General features: G+C 66.1%; 4 protein-coding genes across 5 annotated transcripts in view; all 4 read left to right on the plus strand.

Annotated features, from left to right (window-relative positions):
* The window catches only part of GATAD2A (GATA zinc finger domain containing 2A), an 85352-nt gene that overhangs the window by 23036 nt on the left and 42685 nt on the right, over positions 1 to 19631 (plus strand). The window lies entirely within an intron of this gene.
* NDUFA13 (NADH:ubiquinone oxidoreductase subunit A13) lies at positions 736 to 2525 on the plus strand. Its single transcript, XM_054286662.1, has 5 exons — positions 736 to 866; positions 976 to 1054; positions 1269 to 1340; positions 1737 to 1806; positions 2219 to 2525. The coding sequence occupies exons 1-5, from the start codon at positions 761 to 763 to the stop codon at positions 2336 to 2338; spliced, it is 447 nt and encodes a 148-aa protein (XP_054142637.1). The 5' UTR covers positions 736 to 760; the 3' UTR covers positions 2339 to 2525.
* On the plus strand, positions 3155 to 8476 carry YJEFN3 (YjeF N-terminal domain containing 3). 2 transcript variants are annotated; one of them, XM_054286660.1, is made up of 6 exons: positions 3155 to 3277; positions 4971 to 5079; positions 6542 to 6652; positions 6740 to 6853; positions 7360 to 7513; positions 8258 to 8476. In XM_054286660.1, the coding sequence occupies exons 1-6, from the start codon at positions 3231 to 3233 to the stop codon at positions 8458 to 8460; spliced, it is 738 nt and encodes a 245-aa protein (XP_054142635.1). In that variant the 5' UTR covers positions 3155 to 3230; the 3' UTR covers positions 8461 to 8476. The 2 variants fall into 2 exon arrangements, with proteins under 2 accessions (XP_054142635.1, XP_054142636.1); XM_054286661.1 differs by having other exon boundaries at positions 3231 to 3277; positions 4967 to 5079.
* CILP2 (cartilage intermediate layer protein 2) lies at positions 10487 to 16788 on the plus strand. The gene is made up of 8 exons (XM_054286646.1): positions 10487 to 10583; positions 11517 to 11615; positions 12092 to 12364; positions 12823 to 13005; positions 13311 to 13802; positions 13888 to 13996; positions 14082 to 14239; positions 14320 to 16788. The coding sequence occupies exons 1-8, from the start codon at positions 10487 to 10489 to the stop codon at positions 16710 to 16712; spliced, it is 3804 nt and encodes a 1267-aa protein (XP_054142621.1). The 3' UTR covers positions 16713 to 16788.

Genomic DNA, 19631 nt, shown 5'->3' on the forward strand with positions numbered 1-19631 from the left:
CTCCTTTGGGAAGGAAGGAGAACAGGGCAGGGGATTTTTCCCTTGGATTTGTTGGGACTCAAAATATTCCAGAGTAAATCCCAAAATTTAATAATTCTCACTAATCCCACCAGTGGAAGGATCCAGAATTGTTAATTAATCAGTAATTAATTGGGGGGGTTGGAATTGGAGTGACAATAAACAGAGAAACTCCTGGATCTGCCTCACATTCCCAGGATTTTGGGGGTCGGGATGGATCTCGTGGGTCACCCAGACAGAGCCGGATCTGCTCCTTCCTCCCCTGAGGATTATTCCCAAAAAGAAAAGGGGGAAGGCGGGAGAGGGGGAAAAGGAGGTGGCAAAAATGCGGGATTTTTGTGGATTTCCTGTGGAATTTCATGGATGGAGCAAATCCATAAATTTGGATTTATGGATTCAGCCTTCTCCATTCCCAGCTGGAATTCCTGCTCCAGCACCCTTGGATCTCACCCGAACATTCCAGGAAAACCCGCGGAGCCCATGGATGTTTCCCACAATTGTGGATAAAATCCAAATTCTCTGGGCCTGGGAAGAGCCGCGGGACGCGGGAATTCCCACGGGATTGTCCCAAATTCCCGTGGAATTGGGCGGGAGATGATCCCAAGGAATTGATGTGGCATTGCCCTTTTAAGCGCGCGTTGCCCCTTTAAGTGGGGTCCCCACGGTCACGTGACTGCCCCACGTGAGTTTCCCGCGCGCGGGAGCTGGGCGGGGCCGGCGGCGCGGAGCAGTGACGTCACCGATGCGCGCCGCGATGGCGGCGCCGAAGGTGAAGCAGGACATGGCCCCGCCGGGCGGGTACGGCCCCATCGACTACAAGCGGCACCTCCCGCGCCGCGGCCTCTCAGGTGAGCCCGGGGGCGGCCGCGGGGGCGCCGCCGGGGGGCGGCGGGGGCAGGAGCGGGGCCGTGCGGCCGCTCCGCGCTGAGCGCGCCCCGCTCCCCTCACGGCCCTCAGGGTACAGCCTGTTCGCGCTCGGCATCGGGAGCCTCCTGCTCGGATACTACAGCCTCGTCAGGTGGAACCGCGAGCGCAGGTGACGCTGCGAGCCCCCCGCGGCACCCCCGGCCCGGTCCCGGGGCTCCTCCCTGCGCTTCTGGCCCCGGGATGGGCTGTTCACACCCGGATCCCGGTACACCCCGGGACCCCCAGTGCCCCCCGGCACCCCCAGTGTCCCCGGGATCCCCCATGCCCCATTCCCGGTGCTCCCAGTCCCCCCAGTTCCCCGTTCCCCCGTTCTGTCCCTGCAGGCGGTTGCTGATCGAGGAGCTGGAGGCTCGGATCGCGCTGATGCCGCTGCTGCAGGCGGAGTCCGACCGCAGGTACGGGGCTGGGAAATCCCTTTGGGACTGGGGTCCCCCTTTATGGGATTGGGAACTTCCGTTGGGATTGGGAATTTCCTTTATGGGACTGGCAATTTCTCTCGGCACTGGGAGCTTCCCTTGGGACTGGGATCCCCCTTTATGGGATTGGGAACTTCCATTTATGGGATTAGTGTCCCCCTTTATGGGACTGGGATCCCTCTGTGGGATTGGGATACCCCCGTTGGGATTGAGAACTTCCCTTTGGGATCGGGATCCCCTTTGGGGTTGGGATCCCCTGTAGGGGATTTGGGTCCCCTGTACAGGATTGGGGTCCCGTTTGGGATCGGGGTCCCCTTTGGGATGAGGATCCCCCATATGGGATCGGGGTCCCTTCCCGTGCCCTGTGTCCCCCAGGACTCTGCGGTTGCTGCGGGAGAACCTGGAGGAGGAGGCCAAGATCATGCGGGACGTGCCGGGCTGGAAGGTTCGGGGTTCCGGGGGGGAGTGAGGGGGGCTCCTCTGGGATCCCATGGGACGCATTTGGGATCACCCCGGGCTGGAATGTTTGGGATTCCCGGGGGGAAAAGGGGGGGCTCCTCTGGGATCCCATGGGACGCAGCCAGCCCAGGGGATTTGGCTCTGAGGGATCCCATGGGATTTAACTCCATGCCCATGGATTTGGGATCCCCTGGCACTGGGGCTCACCCCTGGCTGCCAGGCCCCGCCCAGGGCAGGTAATCCCGGGGGTGATTCCCGACACAGTTCTGGGCGATTCCCGGTGATTCCCAACACAGTTCCTGGTGATTCCCGACACAATTCCCGGTGATTCCCGGTGATTCTCAGCCCAATTCCCAACACAATTCCCGTTGATTCCCAGCCCGTTCCCGCTGTTGCAGGTGGGCGAGTCCCGGTTCCACACGGATCGCTGGGTGCCCCCCACCGTGGAGGAGCTCTACTACCTGCGGCCCCCGGCCGAGCTGGAGCGGGAGAAGTTCGGGCTGCAGAACTACGTGTGACACCCCAAAAGCCCAACCCTCACCCCAAACCCCAAACCGGACCCCAAACCCGGACCCCGCCTCTCCCGGCTCCTTCTGGAACTTTCCCCCCCTTTCCTGTCCCTCTCCAGGCTGATCCCCCCATCCCGAGCTTCTTCTGACGCCTGTTCATTAATAATTAATAAATAAATAATGAATAAATAAATCAGTCAGTCCTTTGGGGATTGGAACTGCCCCTGGGAACTGGGAAACCCCTCTCCTGGAAATTGGGATCCCCTCCTTTTAGGATTGGGATCCCCCATTTGGGAGTGGGGTCTGCTGCCTTTGGGAGTGGGCGTCTGTCCGCTTTGGGATTGGGATCTCCTGTTGGGATTGGGATCTCCCTCTTTGGGATGGGGAGCCCGTGGCTCCCGGGCACAGCCCGCACTCCCTCTCCCTCTCTCCCCCCCTGGAATTCGGGGCTCCCGGGGGATTTTCCCGGGAATTCGGGCTGGAGGGAGGGGCCTGTCCTCGTCCCCTCCCCGCGTGCCCCCCGCTCCCGGGGCTGCGGATCCCGCTGGAAAAACCCCGATCTGGGGGGGTTTAATCCCAAAATTCCCGGGTGGGAGCCGCGGTCGGCATTCCCGGAGCGGGGCCGGGCGGGAGCGGGGCGGGGGCACCGGAGCCGCCTCCCCCCGGGCGGCACCGCCGAGCCCGCCCCGCTCCGACCGGAGCATCCCCGGCGTTCCGGTGGGACCGGAGCATCCCCGGCATTCCCGGCGTTCCGGTGGGACCGGAGCATCCTCGGCATTCCCGCGGGCTCCCCTCCCACCGCGGCTCCGCGGAGATCGCAGCGGCTCCGCTCCAGCCGCGGACGGAGGCTCCGCTCCCGCCGGGGTTCGGCTCTGCCGCCGCTCCGGTGCCGCTCCCCGCCATGAGCTCCGCGCCCAGCCCGTCCCGGGAGCCGCCCCGGTACCTCAGGTGAGCCCGGGGTCCCCCCGAGGAGCCCCCGGCAGCTCCGGGCGGTGCCGCTCAGCCGGGGCTGCCCCGGGACCCCGCGGGGGTGGGACGGGAGATCCCCGGTGTCCCGGGAGCCGCCCCCGCTCGGTGCCGGCCCCGCGCGCCACCCCCGGGCGGGTCCCGGTCCCCACGGGTGTCCCTGGGCCCGGGAGAGGGGATCGGTACCCGCGGAGCCGCCGTTGCCGGAGCAACCGCAGCATCCCGGGTCTCCATGGCGGCGGCGGGAGCGGAGCGCGGGACCGGGATGGGCAGGGATGGGGACAGCGGGGACAGCGGGGACGGCGGGGACAGCGGGAACACGCTGCGGGGACGGGCTCTACCGGGACGGAGCAACGGAACGGGAACGGGGAATGGGACCGGGATGAGGGACTGGAGTGTGAAGCTGGGATCGGGGGCGCAGAGAGGGGACACAGCCGGGATAAAGAGTCGGGATGTGGGGCTGGGATACGGATCGGGGGCGCGGGACCTGGACGCGGGACCGGGATGGGTTCGGGGCGGGCCCGCAGCTCCCGGGGAGCCCCGGCCGTGTCCCCGCCCGGGGCCGGTGCCAACCCGGGGTGTCCCTGCCAGCCCGCGGTGTCCCTGCCAGCAGCGATTAGGGACAATGTTCCCGGGAATTGCTGCGGACACGTGGCTCGAGGGACAACACAGCTGGGCCCGGCCACCCCCGCTCGGCACGGGAGCGCTCCGGGCACCGCTCGCTCCCTTCCCGCCCCTTCCCCCCCGGATTTCTCCCCAGAGCCCCCGTGTGGGGCTGGGGCAGGGCTGGGGCAGGGCTGGGGCTCACTAGAGGGCACCAAAGGATCGGGGACAGGGATGGGATGGGAATGCGGGATGGGAATGTGGGATGGGAATGCGGGATGGGATGAAGTTTTTCTGGCAGGTTTGTCAAGACAGCCAAGGACTGGGATGTGGAAAAGGGGGAACCAGGAGCTTGCTGGGGCCCTGCTGGAATGAAAAGGGATTTTTGGGCTCTGCCAGGACACGGCTGCTCCGTGGGGACAGCCTGGATGGGGAGGGAGCAGCCTGCAGCCTGCTACCCCAACCCGGGACCCCAACCCGGGACCCCAACCCGGGCCTCCTCAGCTGCCCCTGGCACTGCCGGCTCCGCTCCCGGGACTGGCTCTGAGCGGTTCCCTCCCAACCCGGGGTACGGCGGGGTCTGGATCCCCCGGTACCGCCGGGATCCCGGCCCGGCGGGGCTCGCGTTCCCTCCCGGCGGGCGCTGGAGGCGGCCCAGGCCGCTCCGCCCGCGCAGGTGAAGCCAACAGATGTGAGCAATTACTGTCGCGCTGGGCGCTGCCAGCTCCGGGCTCGGCGGCTGCGGAACAACCGCGGCTTTGTTCGCTTTTATGTAACCGGGGAACCGGGGCCGCCGCCAGCTCGGCCGAGCGCCGCTCCCGCCGCGGCCAGTGCGGGCACGGTCCCCTCGGTGTGACACCCGTGTGACATCCGTGTGACATCCGTGCGACATCCGTGTGACATCCGTGTGACCTCCGTGCCCGTCCCCGCCGCGGGGCCCACCCCCAGCCCCCGGCGCGCTCGCCCCGTGTCCCAAAATCCCGTCCCGGGGGTGGAGCGGGGTCCCGAGTCCTCTGGGGGGTTGGGGACGGCTCTGTCCCCCTGTCCTGAGCGGGGACTGTCCCCAAGGCAGCCAGGCCGAGGCGGAGGCCATGGAGAAGGAGCTGCTGGAGGATTACCGCTTCGGGCGGCAGCAGCTGCTCGAGATCTGGGGACACGCCTGTGCCGTGGCTGTCACCAAGGTGAGCCTGGGGACACCCCGAGGGGCTGGGGACACCTCAGAGGGGCTGGGGACGCATAGAGGGGCTGGGGTCCCCACCGGGAGTCGGGGCGGGGGCCCTGGGGGTCCCCAGAGGTGCCCGGCTGTCCCCGAGCCCCGGCCATGTCACTGCTGCGGGGATCGCCCGGGGCTCGTGCGAGATGTGAGGAGCGGGAGGAGGAGGAGGAGGAGGAGGAGGAGGAGCAGGCGTCCATCAAGGGCAGCTTTGTGCCCCGGGCCCGGGCGCCTCAGCTTTTCCATCGGCCCTTCCCTGCTCGGAGCGCTGACGAGGAGCAGAAATGTTTTGGTGCCGGAGCTGCTGCAGGATCCCTGACCCCACCTGGCGCTCGGCATCCTCCTCTTCCTCTGGGCCGCCTCAGCTCCGGCTCCCCCAGCCAGCCAGGGCGTCCCCAGGGTGTCTCCGCGCTGTCCCCGCGCTGTCCCCGGTGCCAGGAGGTGCCGGTGGCGTGGCCAGCGCTGGGCTGGGGCCAGCCCGGGCTACCGGGGCCGTGTCCCGCTCCGGGCACCGGGGATGAGTCCCGGAGCCAGGATCCGTGAGCAGGAAAAAATCCGTCAGTGGATAAACAGAGGCAGCGTCCCTCCCTCCGTCCCTCCCTGCCCGAGCCATCCTGCAATGTGCAGCGGCCGGGACGGGGACGAGGGGGCCGCGGGCACGGCCCGGCCCAGGCATCGTCCTCATCCCACCTGGGGCACCATCCTCATCCCACCACGGTCTGTGTTCCATCCCACTCTGAGCGCTACCCAAGTCCTGCTGTGGATACCAAGCCATGCCCTGCCATGCCAAACCGTGCCATGCCAGACCATGCCATGCCAGACCATGCCAATCCATCCCGTGCTGTGGATCCCATCCCCGTCCTGCTCCTTGTGCCACCTCCATCCCATGCTGGGTGCTGTGTGCCAGTGCCACCCCACCATGTCCCCCTGTCCCTGCTGTGTCCCCCTGTCCCTGCCGCGTGCCAGTGCCACCCCTGTCCCCTCGGTGTGATGCTGTCCCCGCTGTCCCTGCTGTCCCTGTCCCTGTGTGACAGTGTCCCCACTGTCCCCCCCATGTGACGCTGTCCCGCCGGCTGTCCCCGCTGTCCCTGTCCCTGTGTGACAGTGTCCCCGCTGCCCCTGTGTGACGCTGTCCCGCCGGCTGTCCCCGCTGTCCCTGTCCCCCCCATGTGACGCTGTCCCCACTGTCCCCACTGTCCCTGTCCCTGTCCCTGTGTGACAGTGTCCCCGCTGTCCCCCCCATGTGACGCTGTCCCTGTCCCCTCGGTGTGACACTGTCCCCGCTGTCCCGGTCCCTGTGTGACAGTGTCCCCGCTGTCCCTGTCCCTGTCCCCCCCATGTGATGCTGTCCCCGCTGTCCCTGCTGTCCCTGTGTGACAGTGTCCCCGCTGTCCCCCCCATGTGACGCTGTCCCCCCCCTGTCCCCGCAGGTGTTCCCGCTGCGCTCTCTGCGGCGCAGGCAGCCCACGCTGTTGGTGGCGTGCGGGCCGGCGCAGAACGGGGCCGTGGGCTTGGTGTGCGCCCGCCACCTGCGCAGCTTCGTGGGTACCTCAGCCCCCCGCCCTCCTCCTCCTCCTGCCGGCCTCGCTCCCGAGCCCCCCGGCTCCAGGGCTCCGTTTCTCCCCCAGGATTACGAGCCCACCATCTTCTACCCCAAGCGCTCCCCGGACCCGCTGCACCGCGACTTCACCACGCAGTGCGAGAAGATGGATATCCCCTTCCTGTCCTACCTGCCCACCGAGGTGACCCCAGCCCCAGATCCCCCTGGTTGGCCCCTTCTCCTCCCCTGTTCCCCCTGTGAGCACCCAAATCCCCCAAATCCCCCTAGTTGTCCCCTTCTCCTTCCCTTTATCCTTCCCCTGAAATCCCCCTGCTTCTCCCCCTCTTCTCCTTCCCTTTCCCCTCCCCGAACCCCAAATCCCCCCAAACCCCCAGCTCTCCTTTTCTCCCTCTTTCCCCCCTCTCCCTCCCCATCCCGGCGCTGCTGGGATCCCGGGAATGCCAGAAAATCCAGAAAATCCAGCAGCCGCTGCCCGCAGCCACCGGCTCTGTTATTTTTGGAACCTCGCAGCGCTGGGAGCGGAGGAATTTGACCCAAAATTCGCCGTCTCGGCTGCGCGGCCCCTCCCTCGCTGCTCCACTTGGGGGGGATTTTTTTTATTTTTTATTTTTCTGGCACGGCCGGGGGTTTGTGCCGTCAGAGGTGACACGGGGACATCGCAGATGTCGCCGTCGCTGTTCCCTGCAGGTGCAGCTCATCAACGACGCCTACAACGCCGTGGTGGACGCGGTGCTGGGAGCCGAGGGGACGCAGGGGACAGAGGGGACAGAGCCGTGCGCGGCCATCCTGGCCACCCTCAGGCACGTCCGCATCCCCATCGTCAGCCTGGATGTCCCCTCAGGTGCTGCCCGTGTCCCCTCGGGTGTCCTTCGTGTCCCTTTGGGTGTCCCTCGTGTCCCCTTGGGTGTCCCCCGTGCCCCCCGGTCCCTCCCGCACCCGTGGCGGTGTCACCCTGGGAGCCCCCGCGGTGGCCCTGGCGGGGCTGGGGACATCCCTGAGGTCCTGGCGGGGTGGGGACATCCCCGGACCCCCCCTCGGTGGCCCTGGCAGGGTTGGGGACATCCACAGGAAATAACAAAGTGCCCGGCCCAGACATGACGTCACCGGCCGCTGGCATTCCCGAACAGCCGCGTGCTGCTGGCTAGGCCTGGCATTGTCACCACCCGTGTGTCCCCCCCGGCCTGGCCGTGTCACCCTCCCCGGGGTGGGTACCCGCGGGGACAAACCCCGCCCGTGCCACCCCCCTGTGCCACCCCTGTCCCCTCCCTGTGCCCTCTCTGTCACCGTCCACGGCAGCAGCGGGACACCCCCGAGCCACCCCCGAGCCACCCCCGAGCCACCCCGTGTGTCCCCAAGGGTGGCGCGTGTCCCCTGGCGTCACACCTGTCCTCTGTCCGTGACCCCACCGACCGCTCCGTGTCCCCTGGGGTCACTCGTGTCCCCTGTCCATGTCCCTGGGTGTCCCCTGTCCCCTCCCCGTGTCTCCGGGTATCCCCACTGTCCCCGGTGTCCCCGTGACTGCTGTCCCCACGCTGTCCCCGGTGTCCCCGCTGTCCCGGTGACCGCTGTCCCCTCCCCGGGGCAGGCTGGCTGCCCGGCCCGGTGGGTGGCAGCGGTGACATCAGCCCGGACGTGCTGGTGTCGCTGGCGGCCCCCAAGGAGGTGGCGCGGCGCTTCCGGGGACGGCGACATTTCCTGGCCGGACGCTTCGTGCCCGAGGAGCTGCGCAGGAAATTCGGGCTCAGCCCCCCCGAGTACCCGGGCAGCGACTGCGTGGTGGCCCTGTGACCCCAAGGAAGCCCCTGGGACCTCCAAAACCCCCTGGGACCCCCAAAAGCCCCTGGGACCCCCAAAACCCCCTGGGACCCCAAATAAACCTCTGGGATCCCCCAAACCCCCTGGGACCCCAAATAAACCCCTGTGACCCCAAGGAAATCCCTGGGACCCCAAAGGAATCCCTGTGACCCCAAAAACCCCCTGCGACCCCAAAAACCCCCTGGGACCCCAAATAAACTCTGCTGGTGACCCTGTGACTCCAAAACCCTTGGGGCTCCAAAAAACCCCTGAGACCCCAAATAAACCTCTGGGACTCCAAAAACCCCCTGGGACCCAAAATAAATCCCCTGGGACCCCCAAAATCCCCTGGGACCCAAAAAACCCTGCCGGTGGCCCTGTGACCTCAAAACTCCTGTGACCCCAAAAAAACCTCTGGTGGGCCCTGAGACCCCAAATAAACTCCTGTGACCCCAAATAAATCTCTGCTGGTGGCCCTGTGACCTCAAAAATAAAGTGGTGGTGGCTCCTAAAATAAAGTGCTGGTGGCCCTGGGACCCCAAAGAAACCCCTGGGACCCCAAACCAAGCCCTGGGACCCCAAACCAAACCAAAACCTGGGGGTGGCCCTGTGACCCCAACACGCAGCGCTGGGGTCCCTCAGGTGTTTGGGGGCCGTTTGGAGATGGGGACAGGAGGACCTTTGTGGCCTTGGGCTGGCTTGGGGATTTGTCCTGGCACTGCAAGGCCTGGCCTGACCCCCGGCAGTGCCACCACCCCGCTGCTGGGGACAGAGCTGTCACCTCCCCTGCCACCCAGCCGGGGGGACAGCGGCACTGCCGGGGTCACACAGGGCTGAAATGGCACCAAAATGTCACCAAAATCCCACAAAATGTCACCAAAATGCTGCCAGAATGCCACCAAAAACCCACAAAAACCCCAGGAAAAGCACACGGGAACCACCCCCAGAGCACGGGGCTGTTCCTGAGGGTGACGAGCCACCCCTGGGACTGTCCCCTCCGTCCCCTCTGTCCCCTCTGTCCCCAGTGCCCCCAGTGCCCCCAGTGCCCCCTCCCGCAGCCGCCGGAATGCCGGGAATGCGCCGGGATTTCCGCACGCCGGGGCCGCTGATCCCAAACCCCCCGGTGCCCCCGGTGCCCTCCCGGTGCCCCTCAGTGCCCCCAATGCCCTCCCGGTGCCCCTCAGTGCCCCCGGTGCCCCCAATGCCCTCCCGGTGCCCCCAGTGCCCCCAGTGTTCCCAGTGCCCTCCCAGTCCCCTCCAACCCCTCAGAGCGGCACCGGCTCCTTCTTTTCCCTTTTCCCGTAGTTTTGTTTTCCCCGTGTTTTTATTTTCCCCGTCGTTTTTGGTTTTTATTTTTTCCTGTACTTTTATTTTTCCCATACTTTTTGGTTTTTATTTTTCCTATGTTTTCTAGTTTTTATTTTCCCCGTATTTTTATTTTCTCATATTTTATTTTCCCCGTGTTTTTATTTTCCGCTTAGTTTTTATTTTTCCCATAGCTTCTAGTTTTTATTTTTCCTATATTTTTATTTTCCTTGTAGTTTTCTCTTTTTATTTTTCCCGTATTTTTATTTTCCCTGTAGTTTTCAGTTTTAATTTTTCCTGTATTTTTATTTTCCCCTGTATTTTAATTTCCCCCGTATTTTTTCCCATATTTTATTTCCCCCGTATATTTATTTTTCCCGTATTTTATTTTTCCCGCAGTTTTTATTTTTTATTCCCGAGTATTTTTGTTTCCTTTCCCCTCCCTCCCGCCGCATTCCCGGCTCATCCCTCAGCCAATTTTCGCAGCTGGACCCGAGCGGCGGCGGCGGCGGCGCTGCCCCGGGCGGGCTCCGCTCCCGATAAAAGCGGGGCCGGCCCCGCCGCGGCCGCACTCGCGCCCGGAGCGGCCCTGGCACGGCTGGCACCGCTGGCACGGCTGGCACGGCTGGCACGGCTGGCACGGCCGGCACAGCCAGCACAACTGGCGCGGTTGGAACGGCTGGCACAGCTGGCACAGCCAGCATAACTGGCACGGATGGCACAGCTGGCGCGGCTGGCACCGATGGCACGGTTGGCACAGCTGCTGGTGGTGCTGGCGATGCTGGGAGCCTCGTACGCTGCCAGGGTGGCAGGTAAGGGGTGCTTGGGTTTGGGGTTTCAGGATTTGGGGTCAGCAGTTTTGGGTTTGGGGTTTGGGAGCTGGGAGTTGGGGTTGGGGTTTGGGGTTTGGGTATTGAGGTTTGGGTTTGGGAGCTGGAGTTGGGGGTTTGGGGTTTGGAGATTTGGGGTCAGCAGTTTCGGGTTTGGGGTTTGGAGTTTGGGAGTTGGGAGTTGGGGTTGGGGTTTGGGGTTTGGGGTTTGGGGTTTGGGTATTGAGGTTTGGGTTTGGGAGCTGGAGTTGGGGGTTTGGGGTTTGGAGATTTGGGGTCAGCAGTTTCGGGTTTGGGGTTTGGGATTTGCGAGCTGGGAGTTGGGGTTGGTGTTTGGGGTTTGGGGTTTGGGAGTTGGGGTTTAGGGTTTGGAGTTTGGGTATTGAGGTTTGGGTTTGGGAGCTGGGGTTGGGGGTTTGGGGTTTGGAGATTTGGGGTCAGCAGTTTCGGGTCTGGGGTTTGGAGTTTGGGGTTGGGGTTTGGGGTTTTTGTGCCACCGGGGTTTTGGGGTTCCCAGTGGGAATGAAGGGGGAAGGGGTGGGGATGGGCTGGTGGCACAGGGTGGTGGCACAGGACAGTGACAAGGGGTGGTGGCAGGGGGTGAGGAGTGGGAAGGGAGAGCTGGCACCTGCCAAAGGGGAGGGGTGGATAGAGATAGGGGAATTGTGTCCTTCCAGGGATCCTGGCACTAGAGGGACAGGGACAGGGACAGGGACAGGAACAGGGACAGGGAGAGGGACGGGAACAGGGACAGGGATGGGGACAGGGACAGGGACAGGGACGGGGATGGGGACGGGGACGGGGACAGGGATGGGACAGGGATGGGACAGGGACAGGGATGGGAACAGGGACAGGGAAGGGACGGGGTGGGCCTGGGTCCCTGGGAATGTGGCAGTGCCACCCGTGTGTCCCCAGAGCCGCTGGAGAACGAGTCGGAGCCGGGCAAGGCTGGCACAGGGGGGAAGCCCTGGAAAGCCACACTTGACCTGGAGGAGCTGGACCTGGGCACGGCAGGTGAGGCCACCCCGAGGGCCACCGTGTCCCCTCAGCGTCCCCAGGGGCGCTGCCCACCCCTGACATTCCCATGGGTCTGGGGACCTCATGCCATCCCCCACGTGACCCTTGGTGGTGACCACCCTGCCGTGTCCCCTGGGGTCACCCGTGTCCCCTGTCTGTGCCCCCACAGGGTGGGCTGTGTCCCCTGGGGTCACCTGTCCCCTCTCCATGTCCCCACAGCCCCCACCCCGTGTCCCTCCCTCTGCCCCATTGGCCATCCCCACCCCAGCAGCCCCTCAGTGGTCACCTCCATCCGCACACCCTCTGTGTCCCTAAGCTGTCCCCAACCCATCCCCAACGATCCCCAAGCTGTCCTCAACCATCCCAAGCTGTCCCCAAGCTGTCCTCAACCATCCCAAACCATCCCAAGCTGTCCCCAAGCTGTCCCCAATTGTTCCCAGCCCGTCCCCAACCCATCCCCGCATCCCCCTCAGGCAAAGGCGCCGCCTGGACCTCGTGGTTCAACATCGACCACCCGGGCGGTGACGGTGACCACGAGAGCCTGGCGGCCATCAGGTTCTACTACGGGGACCGCGTGTGCGCCCGGCCCGTGGCCATCCAGGCGCGCAGCACCGAGTGGCACCTGCCCGAGGCCCTGGGACAGGTGGTCCATGCCAGCCCCGAGCGCGGCTTCCGCTGCCTGCACCGCGAGCAGCCGGCTGGCACGGCCTGTGCCAACTACCACGTGCGCTTCCTGTGCCCGCTGGGTGAGCTGGGGGTACCGGGGGTACCTGGGGGCACCTGGGGTACCTGGGGGCACCTGGGGACAGCTGGGGGGCACTGCCTGTGCCAACTACCACGTGCGCTTCCTGTGCCCGCTGGGTGAGCTGGAGTACCTGGGGGGTACCTGGGGGCACACCTGGGGGCACCTGGGGGGCAGCTGACACAGCTGTGTGTCACCTCTGTCACACCTGTCACACCTGTATCCCACCTGTGTCACACCAGTGTCCCACTTGTACCTCACCTTTACGTCAGCTGCATCCCACCTGTGTCTCACCTTCACCTCACCTCTAACCCACCTCTATTTCATGTCTGTCTCCCCTGTGTCTCACCCGTATCTCTCCTGTGTCCCACCTGGGCTGTGGGGCGGGGGCGTTCCTTCCCCTTTAACCCCTTGGCCGCTGTCCCCAGCCCGTGGGCCCCAGTCACGCCCAGTGTCCCGCAGATCACGTGTACTGGTCGCACTGGTCGCCCTGGAGCCCCTGCTCGCGCAGCGCCTGCGGCGCCCGGGGCACGCAGAGCCGCTCCCGGCGCTGCGGCAGCGCGCGCAGCCCGGCCCCGCTCCGGGAGCTCCGGTGCCGCGGCAAAGCCACCGAGCGGCGGCCCTGCAGCGCCGGGCCCTGCCCAGGTACGGACCTGTCCCCGGGGGCTGCCGGGAGGGGACACGGGGTGGCACTGCCACCCGAGCCCTCCCTGTCCCTGGGGGCTGTGGGGAGAGGACACGGGGCTGCCGCAGAGGGCTGGAGGTGGCGCCGGGGTGTGACAAGGACGGGGGTCCCTCCAAGGACCCGAATCCCCCTCTCAGCCCCCGCAGCAGGAGCAGCTGTGAAATTCCATCCGGTGCCACCCACCTCAGGCTGCTCTGCCGCGGGTGTGACCCGGGGGTGACCGCACGGGTCACGGTAACCGTTCCCACCGGGAATGTCCCCTCAGAGCCCACCTGGACGGAATGGGGCGCTTGGGGTCCGTGTTCCCGCAGCTGCGGCCGCTCGGGGACGCGCGTCCGGCGCCGGAGCTGCCGCACGGCCAAGAACCCGCCGTGTCCCGGCCGTGTCACCGAGGTGCAGAAATGCCGCCCGCCCCCGTGCCCAGGTAACGCCACCGGTGCCCCCTCGGCGGTGCCCCCGCTGCCCACGGACTCGGAGTCGGAGCCTCCCGCGGGCTGCCCCGGGCACACGCTGAGGGGCACGGTGGAGACAGCGGCCGGGGTGGCGCTGCCGGGTGCCCGCGTGTACCTGGAGGGCCGCCCGCCCGTGCTGCTGGCCCGCAGCGATGCCCGCGGGCGCTTCTCGGCCTCGGGGCTGTGCCCGGGCCCCGCCGCCAACATCAGCGCCCACCGCGACGGCTTCGCCCCGGGGCTGGCACCCATCGCCGTCACCAACGGCTCGGGCGTGGCCGAGGCGCACCTGAGGCTGCACCGGCTCGGTGAGAAGGCGGGGGGGATTTTGGGGCACCCCTAGGGGCGAGCCGGGGGTGCCCATGGGCTCGCTGCCCCTCTCGCCCTTTGCAGAGAAGCCCCACATGGTGCTGCAGCCCGCGGCCAGGGTGCGGGAGGCCGGGCAAGACGTGACCTTCTGCTGCAAAGCCTCGGGCACCCCCGCGCCCCAGAAATATTACTGGTGAGCTGGCACGGCGGGCACAGAGGGCACGGGCGGGGGTGGCAGTGTCACCGCTGAGCCTGTCGCCTGTCGCCTGTCCCCGCAGGTACCACAACGGGACGCTGCTGGAGGGGACGGCGGAGCGCAGCAGCGGCCGCCTGGCGCTGCGGGGGCTGGCACCGGAGCAGGCTGGCACCTACCACTGCAAAGCCAGCTCCGAGGCGGGCGCCATCCGCTCGGCGCCCGCGCAGCTCACCGTGCTGGGTGAGCGAGCGCGGGGGGCCCCTACGGGGTGGCGAGACCCCCCCTGACCCCTCTAATCCCCGTCCCCTCCGTGCCCCCAGCCCCGGGCCAGCAGAGCTGCAGGGCGGAGCCGGAGCCCAGCCTGGTGGAGCTGCCCAGCGAGTGCCCGCAGGACGCCAGCGGCTCCCGCTACTACAACGTGGGGCGCTGCCCGGCCTCGCCGTGCCCGGGCGGCCCCGCCGAGACCTCGGGCTGCGGGGGGGAGTCGGGGCTGTGCTGCGGCGTGCGCAGGATGGAGCTGCGGCAGGTGCCGTGCGCCGGCTCCGTGCTGCCCCTCAAGGTGGTGGCCGAGTGCGGCTGCGGGCCCTGCGCGCAGCCCCGGCTGCTGGTGCAGGGCCGGGTGACGGCGGCCGACACCGGGGAGCCGCTGCGCTTCGGCCACATCTTCCTGGGGGGCAGGAAGGTGGGCTTCACCGGCTACCAGGGCTCCTTCACCATCGAGGTGCCGCCCGACACGCAGCGCCTCGTCACTCGCTTCGTGGACGGCCAGCAGCGCTTGGTGGACGCCGTCAAGGTGCTGCCCTTCGACCCGCGGGGAGGAGCCGTGTACCACGAGGTGAAGATGCTGCGCAAGAAGGAGCCGGTGGAGCTGGACGGAGGGCGGAACAACGCCATCCCCCTGGGCGAGGCCGGCGGCCGGGAGCCCGTCGGGGAGCTGGTGCTGCCGGCCGGAGCCTTCCTGCGCCCGTCCGGGGAGGTTTTCAACGGCACCGTCAAGGCCAGCGTCACCTTCGTGGACCCCAGGGACGTGGGCACGGCCAGCGCCGCCTCCAGCGACCTGAGCTTCGCCAACGCCGAGGGCGAGATCGTGCCCCTGCGCACCTACGGCATGTTCGCCGTGGAGTTCCGCGAGGGCGAGAGCGGCGCGGCGCTGCAGGCCGGGCCCGTGCAGGTGAGGATGGACGCGGGGCAGGTGTGGATGGCCGAGCACCTGCAGAAGATGAAGCTGTGGTCCTTGAACCCCGAGAGCGGCCTGTGGGAGGAGGAGGCGGAGCTGCGGCCGGCCGGGGGCGGGCGGAGGAGGAGGAGGGAGGAGAGGACGTTCCTGGTGGGCAACCTGGAGATCCGCGAGCGGCGCCTCTTCAACCTGGACGTGCCCGAGGATCGCCGCTGCTTCGTCAAGGTCAGGGCCTACAGCAACGAGAAGTTCAACCCCTACGAGCAGCTGGAAGGGGTGGTGGTGAGCCTCATCAACCTGGAGCCGCAGCCCGGCTTCCCCAGCAACCCGCGGGCCTGGGGCCGCTTCGACAGCGCCGTCACCGGCCCCAACGGCGCCTGCCTGCCCGCCTTCTGCGACGCCCGGCGCCCCGACGCCTACGCGGCCCTGGTGACGGCCACGCTGGGCGGGGAGGAGCTGGAAGCCGTGGCCTCCAGCCCCAAGCTGAACCCCAACGCCGTGGGGGTGGCGCAGCCCTACCTGAACAAGCTGGGCTACCGCCGCTCGGACCACGAGGACCCGGCGCTCAAGAAGACGGCGTTCCAGATCAACGTAGCCAAACCCGACCCCAACAACGTGGACGAGAACAACGGCCCCGTGTACTCCTACCGGAGCCTGCGGGAGTGCGAGGAGGCGCCGGTCAGCGCCAACCACCTGCGCTTCTACCGCGTGGAGGTGGACAAGTACGAGTACAACGTGGTGCCCTTCAAGGAGAGCGACGTCACCTCCTGGACCGGCGACTACCTGGCGTGGTGGCCCAACCCGCAGGAGTTTCGGGCGTGCTACATCAAGGTGCAGCTGCGGGGGCCGCAGGAGTACATGGTGAGGTCCAGGAACGTCGGGGGCAGCCACCCCCGCACGCGGGGCCAGCTCTACGGGCTGCGGGACAGCCGGAGCGTGCGGGACCCGCTGCTGGACGACACCTCGGGCGCCTGCGTGGAGTTCAAGTGCGGCGGGATGCTCTTCGACCAGAGCCTGGCCGACAGGACCCTGGTGTCCGTCGTGCCGCAGGGCAGCTGCCGCCGCACGGCCATCAACGGGCTCCTGCGGGACTACCTGAGCCGCCACCCGCCGCTGGCCGACAACAACCACACCGGGGCCTTCTCCATGCTGGCCCCGCTGGACCCGCTGGGCCACAACTACGGCATCTACACCGTCACGGACCAGAACCCGCGGCTGGCCAAGGAGATCGCCATCGGCCGCTGCTTCGCGGGCACCTCGGACGGCTTCTCGAGGGAGATGCGGGCGGGCGAGGGCACGGCCGTCACCTTCGAGTGCCAGGAGCGGCCGGCGGGCCGGGAGAGCCTCTTCCAGCGGCTGCTGAGCTCCCCGGCCGAGGCGCTGGCCGACATCCGCAGGGAGATGGGGAGCTCCGAGCTGCGCCGCGCTCCCCCCGAGGTGATGGACTTCGCCTCCGGAGCCCCCTCCGGGCCCGCGGGCACCCGCCGGACCCCCGGCAGCCAGCGGAGAGCGGGCCGGCCGCGGGGACAGCCCTGAGGCCCCTCCGTGTCCCCTCCCCGGCTCCGCTTTGTCGCCCCCTTTCCCCGTCGCTTTTGGCCGCGCTCATTTATAACGCCCGGAGGACTGGGGGCACGGGGGACAGGGGACGGCTGGGACGTGGGGAGGGGGTCCCGCCACCCCCCGGTGCTGTCGCTGCCTCCCCTTGGTGCTCAGCCCCGCGCTGGCGGCCCCGCGGACGGGATGGAAATAAAAGGAATAAAAGAGGGGCTGGGGGCAAACCGGGGCAGGGGCGGGCATGGCAAGGGGATCCCCGCCCGGTGCTTTGCCCGGTGCCACCGGCGCAGCCCCGGTGTGTCCGCGCCGGGGGCTGGGGACACTGCTTTCCTCCCCGAAAACGGGGATATTTTGGGGAGGAAACCCCAAGGATAACGCGGATGAGACTCCCTCCCTGCCGTGCCACCCCCGCGGCACCTCGGGCACCGCGCCGGCCCGGATTCCGGCGGATTTGTACATTATTTATTACAAAATATACAATTCTTGTACACCCGTCTGGCTGCTGGGCTTCTCCGGGACGGGGGCCAGCCCCGCGTGTCCCTCGCGTGTCCCTCGAGGGTCCCCGTTGTCCCCAGCCCCTGCCCCCGTTCGGTAGCACCGTCCCGGCCGCTCCTGTTTGCCTTGGGCCGGGCCCGGCCGGGCTGGCGGCGGCGGGGGGGGCTCGGTGCCAGCGGGACGTGGCAGCCGGGGCGGGGGCACCCACCGGAGCCCCCGCTGGCAGCGGGCCGTGCCAAGGCGCCGCGCGGGCAGCCCCGCCGTGACCCCGCGGGGCGTGCCGGGGGTGGCGCTGTCCCGCTGCCACCCGGGTGTCCCCAGCGCGGTTATTTTTGGGTGTCCCCCCCTCGCAGCCTCCCGCCGGCCCAGGCGCGGATGCTGTAATGGAACAGGCGGCGTTTATGGGGCCAAACCCGGGACAACATTTCCCTTCTTCAAGCCGCCCTGGCCCCGGCGCGGCATTTTTCCACCCTTTTTTCCACCCTTCTCGCAGGATGCGGCATCAAAGGGGGGCGCGGGGGCCCGGGGGGGGCTCCTTGGCCCGAGCGGCGGCCAAAGCCCGGCCCCGCTGTCCCGGCCCGGTCCCGCCGGGCCGCGATCCCAGCGCGGGCGGGGGGGCGGCCGAGGGAGGAGGCACCTGGAATGCTGAGATTCCACGGCGAGGTGTCGTTCCAACCCCGCCTTCCCAAAACCTGGCTGCTCCCTGAACTGGGTTCTCCCTGTCCTCGGGGTTGTTTTTCCCTGGATTCTCCTTGTCCTGGATTTCCCCCATCCTGGATTTTCCTTGTCCTGGGTTCTCCTTGTCCTGAATTTTCCCTGTCCTGGATTTTCCTTGTCCTGGGTTCTCCTTATCCTGGATTTTCCCTGTCCTGGGTTCGTCTTATCCTGGATTTTCCTGTTTTTCCCTGGATCCTGATTTCCCCGGGTTCCAGGAATTGTCCCCACCGGGTTCCAGGAAAAAAGCGGGGAGGGAAGGGCAAAAATAAAAAACGAGGGACAGAAGGGGTGACCTCAATCCCAGGGACACCCTGGGGATCCTGATCTGTGGGATGGGGGATCCAGGGGGATTTTTGCAGGTTTTGGGTTGAAATCCCTCAATTTTCCCACTTTTTCATGGGATGGTGATGGAGCGAGGATGATGCCCTGGAAGGCCCCGGCGGCGGATTTTGGGGAATGGATTTTGGATTTTGGGGTGCCCCAGAGGTGGATTTAACCCTGGAGGGTCCGGGGGGCAGGAGCAGGGCTGGGAATATCCCGGGAGACAGGAAAAACGGGATGAGAAAATCTCAGAAAAAGCTTCTTTTCCCCATTCCCGGCCCCATTCCAAGCGGGAACGGGAGCCCAGAGCCGGCAGCTCCCGGCCCGCCCCAGCAATTTGGGATGGCCAGATCCCAAAAAGAGACGGGAAAAGGATGTGCCAGCACGTCAGGATCTCGGAGAGGGTTTTTTTTGGGATATTCCCCCCTCCTACGCATCCCAAAAACACCTAAAAACCCCACAGGGAAGCGGGAGTGGAAGGATTTGGGATTTTATTTTTTATTTTTGGGGATTTTTGGGGGATATTTTGGGATATTCTGCTCCTCTCCTCCGGGAATAAGGAGCTGGAAAGGCCCCTGGGAAGCCGCTTTTGTTTTGGTTTTTTTATTTCTTTGAAAGAATGGAAAATATAATGACAGGCTCTGAATGAAAAGGATAAAAGGAAGCAGCTGGAAAGGCCCTAAATAGAGAATAATCCACCCCAAAATAAAACAGGATGAGAGGGAACAGGGGGTGAAGAGGGGAAGGGAAGGATTTGGGATCCCCTTTCCAGGCCCTGTCCCCAAATGGGGCATCCCCGGGGACCCCAAAGCAGAGGATCCCAAAACTGAGCATCCCTGGGAACCCCAAATCTGGGAATCCTGAACTGGAACATTCCAGAAACCCCAAATCAGAGAATCCTGGACCCGAGCATCTCTGGGGATCCCAAACTGGAGTATCTCTGGGGACTCCAAACCTGGGGATCCCTGGGCACCCCAAATCAGCTCATCTCGAGGTATCCAGAGCATTCCCAGGGACCCCAAATCAAAAATCCTGAACTGGAGCATCCCTGGGGACCCCAAATCCAGAAATCCCTGGGAATTCCGAATTGGAGCATCCCTGGAGACCCCAAATCAGGGAATCCCTGGGAATCCCGGACCTGAGCATCCCTGGGGACCCCAAACTGGAATCCCTGGGAATCCCAAACCAGAGCGTTCCAGCTGATCCAGCTGTGGAATTCCAGCTGTGGAATTCCAGCCCGTCTGGCCAAGAGACTCTGCTGTGCTCCCGCCGTTCCCTCTGCTGGGAGCTGGGAAAATCCCTGATCCCCAAAAGCCCTGATCCCAAAATCCCCAATCCCAGAAATCCCAAAAATCCCCCGATCCCAAA

This window comes from Melozone crissalis, unplaced genomic scaffold, assembly GCF_028551555.1.
Source record: "Melozone crissalis strain CALT ecotype California unplaced genomic scaffold, PUWL_Pcris_2 ptg000054l_1, whole genome shotgun sequence".
NCBI lineage: Eukaryota > Metazoa > Chordata > Aves > Passeriformes > Passerellidae > Melozone > Melozone crissalis.

Excerpts from the sequence above, each read along its gene's own strand:
- NDUFA13 (XM_054286662.1), top strand. The coding sequence starts at position 761 with ATGCGCGCCGCGATGGCGGCGCCGAAGGTGAAGCAGGACATGGCCCCG. Across the intron at positions 1,055-1,268 it reads AGGTGGAACCGCGAGCGCAG|GCGGTTGCTGATCGAGGAGC; the intron begins GTGACGCTGCGA and ends CTGTCCCTGCAG. Across the intron at positions 1,341-1,736 it reads CAGGCGGAGTCCGACCGCAG|GACTCTGCGGTTGCTGCGGG; the intron begins GTACGGGGCTGG and ends TGTGTCCCCCAG.
- YJEFN3 (XM_054286660.1), top strand. The coding sequence starts at position 3,231 with ATGAGCTCCGCGCCCAGCCCGTCCCGGGAGCCGCCCCGGTACCTCAG. Across the intron at positions 3,278-4,970 it reads GAGCCGCCCCGGTACCTCAG|CCAGGCCGAGGCGGAGGCCA; the intron begins GTGAGCCCGGGG and ends TCCCCAAGGCAG. Across the intron at positions 6,653-6,739 it reads CCCGCCACCTGCGCAGCTTC|GATTACGAGCCCACCATCTT; the intron begins GTGGGTACCTCA and ends TTTCTCCCCCAG.
- CILP2 (XM_054286646.1), top strand. The coding sequence starts at position 10,487 with ATGGCACAGCTGGCGCGGCTGGCACCGATGGCACGGTTGGCACAGCTG. Across the intron at positions 13,006-13,310 it reads CAGCGCCGGGCCCTGCCCAG|AGCCCACCTGGACGGAATGG; the intron begins GTACGGACCTGT and ends ATGTCCCCTCAG. Across the intron at positions 13,803-13,887 it reads CCTGAGGCTGCACCGGCTCG|AGAAGCCCCACATGGTGCTG; the intron begins GTGAGAAGGCGG and ends CGCCCTTTGCAG.